The sequence below is a fragment of the Cetorhinus maximus genome, chromosome 16, assembly GCF_964194155.1.
Source record: "Cetorhinus maximus chromosome 16, sCetMax3.hap1.1, whole genome shotgun sequence".
NCBI classification, from domain to species: domain Eukaryota; kingdom Metazoa; phylum Chordata; class Chondrichthyes; order Lamniformes; family Cetorhinidae; genus Cetorhinus; species Cetorhinus maximus.
The window spans coordinates 33,163,373-33,172,737 of record NC_135894.1 but is presented as its reverse complement, the minus strand read 5'-3'; the positions used below and the strand labels follow the sequence as shown (position 1 = coordinate 33,172,737).

The 9,365-nt window shown below is 39.1% G+C and overlaps 1 protein-coding gene across 4 annotated transcripts in view; it reads left to right on the top strand.

Annotated features, from left to right (window-relative positions):
* The first annotated feature begins 829 nt into the window (after nucleotides 1-829).
* wars2 (tryptophanyl tRNA synthetase 2, mitochondrial) overlaps nucleotides 830-9,365 on the top strand; it is a 90,332-nt gene continuing 81,796 nt past the window's right edge. For 2 of the 4 annotated variants that reach the window (XM_078559616.1, XM_078559615.1), the window contains exons 1-2: nucleotides 831-936; nucleotides 1,231-1,377. Coding sequence is in view for 1 of the 4 variants with exons in the window: in XM_078559614.1 (XP_078415740.1) it covers nucleotides 844-936 (93 nt within the window). In the remaining 3 variants the exon portion in view is untranslated. Of the gene's footprint in view, nucleotides 937-1,230; nucleotides 1,378-9,365 lie in introns of all 4 variants that reach the window. The other 2 variants (XM_078559614.1, XM_078559618.1) reach the window with 2 other exon arrangements.

Genomic DNA, 9,365 nt, shown 5'->3' with positions numbered 1-9,365 from the left:
AGTAGTGAATCTTGGCCTGAAAGTCAATGAAAAGCGGCTTTAAACAGTGAAAGAGAAAATAAAGGTTAGTAGTTAATGCCCCAAAACCAAATGATGTGTTTAAGCTTGACCTTTTCTAACTATGGTCCAATTCTACTCATGATTTCTGCTGAGCTTGCCATGGTGTTAGCTCCACTACCTGAGTTGTTGAAGAAAGATGTGAAATGGGAATGGTCTAAAGTACCACCAGATGCTTATGATGCATAAGAGAAGCAAGTACTGGAACTCAGAAAGACTCGGTGTTGAAAAGAATTTACGAATAGATATTGAATACGGTTGGACAGAGTTTGACAAGTGTACAGACAAGGAGCTGAAACCATTTCACAATTGTCGCAATGAGTAGTCATGTTAGCAGGGTGTTATATTAAGTGGAGTCACAGAGTGGTGGTACCTAGGGTTCTTTGAGAGGATTCTGACAGAACTTCATGCTGAACACACATGAATAGTCAGTATTCTATAGCAAGATAATTTGTTTATTCAAAGAAGTCATATTCAACTTGAAACATTAACTCTGTTTCCACAGATGCTGCCAGATCTGCTGAGTATTTCCACCACTTTCAGTTTTTATTTCAGATTTCCAGTATCCACAGTATTTTGATTTTATTTTAACCCCTAATGACCAATAACATTTGCTGGGAGAATTACAATCATTCACTCCTTAAATCAGACACTGGCCCTACTTCAGCTATAACCTGATGCCCAGAACATATTTTAGGTGAATTTTTAAACCAATTTAGAACGCAGTGGGAGCCTACGTAATGACATCAGACGCTCTCACTGCGACCCTTCACCTTTAACCTCAAGATGGCGGCGTCCAGTCTGAGGAGGATTTTAAGATTTCCAGTTTTTAAACTCGGGATGAAACCCTTCAGCGGCGAAGCAAGTCAGGCACCAAAGGTATTTGCACCATCCGAAGCTTCTCGGTGTGAAATAGCGGCGACTCCCATCCAGCCGACCCCAGGGCCGCTGGCCCCAGCTCTTTCTCCCAGAAACCGCGCGGCCTGTGCTGACAGAGCCGGAGAGCTGATGGTTCACTTCATGAGCTGAGGCGTTGCTTTGGGTTCAGCAACTGGCTATTTTGATGTAAAAGTCGCGGGTAGCTGGACCCTTTTGCCGATGCACGATTATCTGTGTTAAGCAAAGCCGGAATGTTGCAGCTACAGTAGTTTCTTTTCTCCCTTTGGTCCCCAGCTACAACCACAGGCACAATATAAGTGTTTGTAAAGGGAATGAATTATCTGCTCTGTAATCTATCATCCAGTGACAGTTTGGGTGCAGGAAGGAAGATGCATCGCTCCTTTTGTGGTCTCTTGTACCAATGTGGTGTGATTTGGCTTTGTGAGTACTTAATTTTAATATTTAATTCAATATATGCGTCGATACTATTAGGCGAAACTGACGCCTGCACTATTAAATTGATGGCCTGTTGGGTCCATGTAAATAAAAACCAAGTTGAGGAGATTCCCTTCTCATATTGGATCACTATGGTAAGGAATGATCCAAGAAGGTACCAAGAGGTACTACTATTTTTTTTAAAAGGAAATGAGCTATCATTAACTCTGTGATGCTGCTATTTTGTGTAAACAGCTAAGGCTAATGAACATTTTTTAAGAGAAAATATTACAACCAGTGTGACAAAAAGCTGAATTAGTAATCCACAGTGACTTTCATTTGGATTGAATCTGCTAATTCAACTCTAATGCGATCAAGCCAATAATACCTGGTTGCTGTTCTCATCAGTTGCAGAGAAACAGAAATAATTCCCATTTATTTAGCATCTTCCTGTTTCTTTGAGATATGTCTCAAAGAAATCAGATATAAACTATTGCTTTGAAATGTATGCCCTGCAACACTTCCATTTGTATTGCACCCAAGGCACCTCCTGTACTGGGGAGTGAAGTATAAAGGGGGGAGAGAAAAAGAGAAATGGATAATAGGTAGAGGGCTGGATGTTGAGCCATGGTGTGACCTTTAGAAGAAATGAAGAAAAACTTAATTGAAAAGGCAGGTTGTGAGATATCTCAAAACTCTTTACAGCCAACGAAGCACTTTTGAAGTATAGTCACTGTTATAATGAGAGAAGTACTGCAGCAAATTTTCACACAGCAAACTCCCATAAACAGCAATGAGATAATGACCAGATGATCTGTTTTTGCGATGTTGATTGAGGGATAAGTACTGGCCAGGAGTCTAGGGATAACTCCCATGCTCTTCTTCAAAATAGTGCCGTGGGATCTTTTACATCCACCTGAGAGGGTAGGCGTGATCTTGGTTTTAATTGCTCATCTGAAAGATGGCACCTCCAGTGATGAAGCACTTCCTAAGTACTGCAATGAATGTCAGTCTAGATTTTTGTGTTCAAGTGCTGGAGTGGGACTTGAACCCAAAACCGTGTGACTCAGTGAGAGTGCTACCAACTGAGCCAAGGCAAGAAGAGGCAGCCAGTGGTTCTACCAACAATAATGGGATGAAAGGTGTTATTAAATAACCTTGGCTAATTGCTGCGGTACATATTATAGGGTAATACTTCTAAGGCCACAATTACATCGTCATGCCTGAATAAAATTGGAGCAGTTTTGGGTTCAGGACTTAGTCTATTATGACATCAACACCATAGCATTAATACAAATTAGTGAGTTGTAGTTTCACCCATGGTCAGCCTAGCCAGTGCATAGCCTGTCTCCCTTTCCTAACAGAACCTGCTTGATCATGGCATCTATAATTAAATTTACTTTTGCATTTCTCCCCTCCTTGGTTCTCAGGAGGAGCCATAATGGCAAATTTCCACACTTCAGTCTCTGGGGTCATAACAACAATAACTTGCATTATGTAGCATTTCTAACAAATTAAAAAATGCAAGGGCAGTTCACAAGAGCATTATCAAACAAGATTAACACTAACCCACATAAGAAAGTTTTAGGGAAGATGAACAAAAGCTTTGTCAAAGTCATAAGTTTTAAGAAGTATCAGCAGATCTCTGATAAATGGAAGTTTACGGAGGGTAAATACTGTCAATTTTTTTTTAATGTGCAACTGGGTCATTTGTTACCGAGTGAAGATGTCTGTGTTTATCACAAAATGGATTCTCTTTTGAGGCAAAATAATTTAAAGATCATCATTTATAAAATGGTTACAGGATGATATAATCTGTGGCATTTAAATGTTTGTTGCAAACCACCTAATCTTTCAGACCTCAGTAAGATCACTGTTTTATAATCAGACTAAGGAGTTGGTTATTCCTTACGTTATAGTACTGCTATAATCTTTCAGCATTAATACTGTTAAAACTGTGGCATTTTATCTGACTACTCTCATTCTATACAGAGTAATGCATTTATTGTTTAAAATTGTGTGTGTCAACTTGGCTTAGTGATAGAACGCTCACAGCTGAGTCCGAAAGCTTGCTTTCAAGCCCCACTATAAAGCCTTCAGCAACATAGTCCTGAGAGTGTAGTGCCCTGTTGGAGGTGCAGTCTTTCAGATTAGATACAAAACCGTGGCCCTGTATTCTTGTTTAGGTGGACATAATAACTCCCATAGAACTATTCAAAGAAAGCAACACTTATCCATGAACCAACATCTCCGACACAAGATTAACTCAATTTAAATCACTGCTCTAAATCTCATGTGTATTTTGAATGCTGTGTTTGTCTTCATAACAATGGTTGTACTTCAAAAGTAATTAATTGGTTGTGAAACATTTTGAAATGCTAATGAAGGTATGAAAGGTGCTATCTGAATGTAGGTTTATTCTTTTCTAATAGTGTACAGCCATTATTTAAAAAAGTATTGCTAGGTGAGGCTACATAATTGCATTAGCGTCAAATATTTATGTAACCTCTGAAATTTACTAATTTTTAAATAAAAGTACTCAAAGTAATGCAAAGTTTGGTTGTCATCTCCCCTTGAAAGGATAGGCTTTGTTGTATTTTTGAGGCTGGATTGCTGAATCATGACAGTTGTTTCCTTACCCTTTCTCAGTGCAGAAGGCCAACATATGATGGGAGTGAAGGATAAAGAAAAGAATGAGATTTCATTGGCTACATATGAAAATACTTTTCAGGACGACTGTGCCAGTCAGCAAGACAACCAGCACAATAGTCAAAGGATAATAGAAGATTCACATTTGGCACAAGTTCATGCTATCCATATAATGTGAACAGTGCTGATTGGCTCAAATTCACTTTGCATTAAAGCAACCAAACAAAAATAAGTGGAATTAAAAGATTGGGAATAGGAATTTTTTTTTAAAAAATGGAACCAGTTGAATCCTTAAATGTCCCTTGAGAGACCATGATGGATCCCCATATATTGCACTGTATACCAATAAAAGTGAACTTACAAATGTGTAAATTGTAAATTTTGGAGGGGGTTGGAAATAATCACAAAATTTGCCTGTTAACCTATCCCATTATCCATAAAATGTGAAGAGTGCTGATTGTCTGAGACTCATTTTGCATTAAGCCAATCAAACAATAATTATCCATTATCTCATATGTCCAATGACTCTTCTACCCGCCCCCCCGCACCAATCCCCAACCACAGTCTCAGGCTTATCTTCCTTTCTAATCTTGAACTCAGCTTTTGGTCAGAATGTTTTCACCTGATGGGTAAGAACTGAGCTATGGACTGCTTCTTTTCCCTCAATGAAACTGTGATATTGTAATGTTTTCCCAGCCCAGTGCATTCCAGATAGGCCAAAAATTAAAGGGACGATAAGCAAAAAGTGAAAAGAGGAAGAAAGAAGGAAATCGGGGATTTAACCAACAAAATAAAGCTGAAGGAAAGCATGCTTTTGGGGCAGGCTTGGGGTGGTGTATGGCCATGTGGGTAGTTAGGAAAAAAGCAGAGCGAAGGAAGAGAAGGAGAACCGAGTTAACCTTTTGAAGTGAGATATTTGTACTACCATAAGTGTGAGGCATTAGCAACTCTGGCCTTACCCTCTTGATCTTTGATTAGGTCCTCCTCAATCACTGCTTCCCATATTTGTTTGTGCTATCACCTTCCCCTTTATTTATGACTTCAATTTGCATGTTTAAAAAATTTATTCTGTAAGTGACAGTATTGCCTGGATGAGCACTGCTCAACAACGTTTGAGAAGCTTGATAGCACCCAGGACAAAGCAGCCATTTGATTGCCAACCCATCTGCAAACACCGACGCAGAGTGGCAGCAGTGTGTACCATCTACAAGATGCACTGCAGGAACTCACCAAGTCTCCTTGGACAGCACCTTCCAAACCCACGACCACTACCATCTAGAAGGACAAAGGCAGCAGACACATGGAAACACCACCATCAGCAAGTTCCCCTCCAAGCCACTCACCATCCTGACTTGGAAATATATCGCCGTTCCTTCATTGTCATTGGGTCAAAATCCTGGAACTCCCTCCCTAACTGCAGAGTGGGTGTACCTACACCAAGTGGACTGCAGTGGTTTAAGAAGGCAGCTCACCACCACCACCTCAAGGGCAATTGGGGATGGGCAATAAATGCTGGCCCAGCCAATGATGTTCACATCCCATGAATGAATTTAAAAAAATAATAATGCAACACCTACTTTCCCCACAACTGTTGAGACAAAAACATGTTCTGGAGTATTGCTTAATCTCAGGCTGGGAAGATCTCTATGACTCAAAACACTTGAGCTCCACCATTGTAAGCCCACGCGGAACTTGCCACAATCTCCTGGCTCTGCGCATTTGAGTTTTATATGGAGTCAGATTTTACGAATTTTGTTTCTGTGTAAATCAAAGTCAGTCAGCACGAGCTTTAATCGGGCAACTTTACAGAAACATTACCAACAATTTAAATTAAACTTGCTAGTTAGTCATCTTACCTTAAATCTAAATGATGAAATTGGCTGTCCTTAGTTGTTTAACTCCATTGTTGGAATCTGTACAAAGTAAACTGATTTGATCCCAACTTTAATACAAAAGCAAAATAGCTGGAAATCTGAAAGAAAAACAAGAAGTGCTGGAAATACTCAGCAAGTCAGGCAGCAACTGTGGAGAGAAACATAGTTAATGTTTCAGATTGATGACCTTTCACCAGTTCTGATGAAATGTCATTGACCTGAAACATTAACTCTTCCCTTCTCTACAGATGCTGCCTGACCTGCTGAGTATTTCCAACATTTTTTTAAATTTTGTCCCAGCTCTTGTCTTCGCAAGACTGTGGATAAAAAAGCTACAATAACAGATTGAATAAATACTAGAGCCAGATTGAATAAACCTTCTCATCTGCCTTGTATTAAGAGGAAAAAAAAGCTTTATCTTTCCCACCTGTGATTGGAATGAGTTGCTTTCCACTGTAAAACAATATTTAAATATTTATTGCTTATAAAAATTGAATAGATGTCTGAAGGGGACATATAGTTAATGCTAATAATTGGGATGAATATGGATAGCATGTTATTTTAAACATTTTAACTTTTTTAAGTATTGGAAAATGTATGTTCTCATTATATATTTTTATATATACTTTGTGTATTGGACTCTGGCTAAACACTGTAATTAGACCAGACCAGCTCATACTTTGTGCCTGTGGTATTTCCAGCCATATCCTGTGTATGTCTTTCTGGGCCTTTTGTTACTTTTGACTCTGTCTGTAATGTCTTTATTTTCTTTTGTTTTTATTCTCTTCCTGCTCTCTTGGTTGCAAAATAATTCCAAAGTGGCTCTTTCCCCCTCCATCCCTTCCTTTCCCAGGACTACTTTTGTGAACGGTTTAATTACAACTAGAGCTCTAGATAAAAGAGGAAAAGCAGTTGGTTCTCTCCAGTACCTTAACACACTGAATAAAACATTAACTGTAAAATTATCATGCTACAAGGTCTAGCAAAGTTGAAAAGCAAATTACTGGTAAATTTGACTTAAGGTTGAAAGAATGTATTTGTTTACTTGTAAGACATAACTGTGCTAGTCACTTAAGCTTTCAGAAACAATACGTGGAACAGATACTGTTTTTTTTTTGAGAGCACATTCTAGGAGAACCACTGACTATAGTATATCCCACAAACAAGGAACCCCTCACAAGTTACCAGCTATAATGGAGTGAGGATTTTCCTTATGAATTGCAGAAATTGTACATCCAGGATCACGAACATATTGTAAGCTATCTTTTTATTTAAAGCAGGCAATTTTATTTCTAATTCTGTGAGCTGACAAAACACATGCCAGTGCTACAGAGTAGATGTGTCCCTGTGTCCAAGTTCTCCTGCATTACTTCACATAGCAAAAGGAGTACTTGTAGGATGAAGCAAGGTTCTTAATGTGATTTAGCTCCCTCCCAATCCAAAAGAAAGGTGAGAGTAAGTATGCAAAATTTAAAATACTTGTATCTAGCATTTTGCTTTCCTTTTGTTAAATTGTTTTGTCCATGAAAAGTACTGAACTCTCCATGCTTTAGTATCAGTGACCTCCATAAAGTTGTTGCCTCTTACAGTTCAGAGTGTAACAACTATGCAGCTAACAATTATTTTAGTCTTGAGAAAATAATTGATATTTTACTTAAAAAATAATTTTTCCTTAAGCAAATGGCAACTCTCTTTCTTCTGGTAAACCACTGAACTTATTTGTGACTAGTGTGGAATAATGGAGCAAATATAAAGATATTAAAAATAAACTGGGATTTGGTAAACTGTGTGTGGCAATTGGACAGTGAGGATCTGCAGGATAACTCTGATGGGTGGGAACATGGGATCGCAAAATAATTTGTGTCCCAGATATTAAATTGGAGGACAATGGGAGATGGAACAATGGCACAGGAGAAGAGAGCATTCAAAGTGGTGAAGTGGCTATGTTGGGAATGAGAGGGATGGAAACAAGGCAGATTATATTACCATTAAATAGATGACAGAAGAGAGGCCATGGAGAAGACATGAGTATGTGACAGTGTGCTAACTGCAGTAATTCAAGACACCACTGGTAATGTTTTCCAGGGCTGTTTCAGTGCAATGGGTAGATTGGAAACCAGATTAGAGTGCTTTGAACAGGGAGTGATTGATGAATTAAGTACAGAGTTGAGTGGTTAACTTGACAAGAAAGGCCATGTAAGAAGAAGTAAAGGAGTCTGGGGTAATTGTTTGAGGGAAGATGTACTGTTGGCCATCTTCTAAACGATACAGACAGTACCAATGGATAGCAAGAGTTTAGTTTTTGAGCATAGACCTATGAAGGAGAAGTTGGATAATCATAACAGACAAAATGGGATTGAGGAAACTTGTAGTTGACCACATGAAGGAGATAGGTTTTCCAAAGTCATAATAGGAAATATGTGAGAAAGGAGAGTGGGATAGTATACTTGAGGGGTGGGAGGGGGAGTGGATTGAGGATTTAGAAGCTATTAAACTTATGCCTCTTCTTGGAGTTTATGAACTGCACGCATTGTCAGTGTATGGATTGAAGGTAGAGGTGGAGGAGATCCAGGAGGTGGCTTGTGATGAAGAGAAGAATAAAAACAAAATACTGCGGATGATGGAAATCTGAAAGAAAAACAGAAAATGCTGGAAATACTCAGCAGGTCTGTGGAGAGAGAAACAATTAATGTTTGAAGAAGGACATTAAAGAAAAATCAAGGATATTCAGAAGTAAATTGATGGAGGTATCAGTAGTGCTGGTAAGTCAGACCAAGTGGATCACAATGTCCTTTTTTATGTAAGAGGGAATTGGAGAAGACTTTTTTGTTGTTGTTCCAGTGTGGAATGATGATTGCAGCATTTGGAACCAGGTCATTGTGGAAAGAAGTTGGCTTTTGTCAAAAACAGAAAGCTGGGAGATAGGCCTCATGCACAATAGAGGAGTTTGGCAGTGCTCATGAATGGAAGCGTTTATGTGTGAAGGATCGGATTGAGGCAGAACAGGATAATAGCAGGATGAATTCTTGTAGAAGTTAAGTGTCAAGGATAAAAAGACACAGCACAGAGTTTGAGTGATGCTAGAAGGGAGGAGATTTTGGTCAGGAAAGAGCACTGAGGTTTAGCAGTGGTTCTTCAGAGGTGAAATGGTCTCATTGATGTGGACAAAATCTGGTAAAATCATTTGATACCAAAATAGGATTTCAGCCAATTCTGATTTCGCTTAAACTAAGGACTTCGTTATATAGATTAGAATCATAGAAAGTTTATGGCACAGAAAGAGGCCACTTGGCCGATCGTGTCTGTGCCAGCTGAAAAACGAGCCACTCAGCCTATTCCCACTTTCCAGCATTTGGTCCGGAGCTCTGCAGGTTACAGCACTTGAGGTGCATATCTAGACACCTTTTAAATGAGTTGAGGGTTTCTGCAGTGAGTTCCAGACACCCACAGTCCTTTGGGTGAAAAATAACT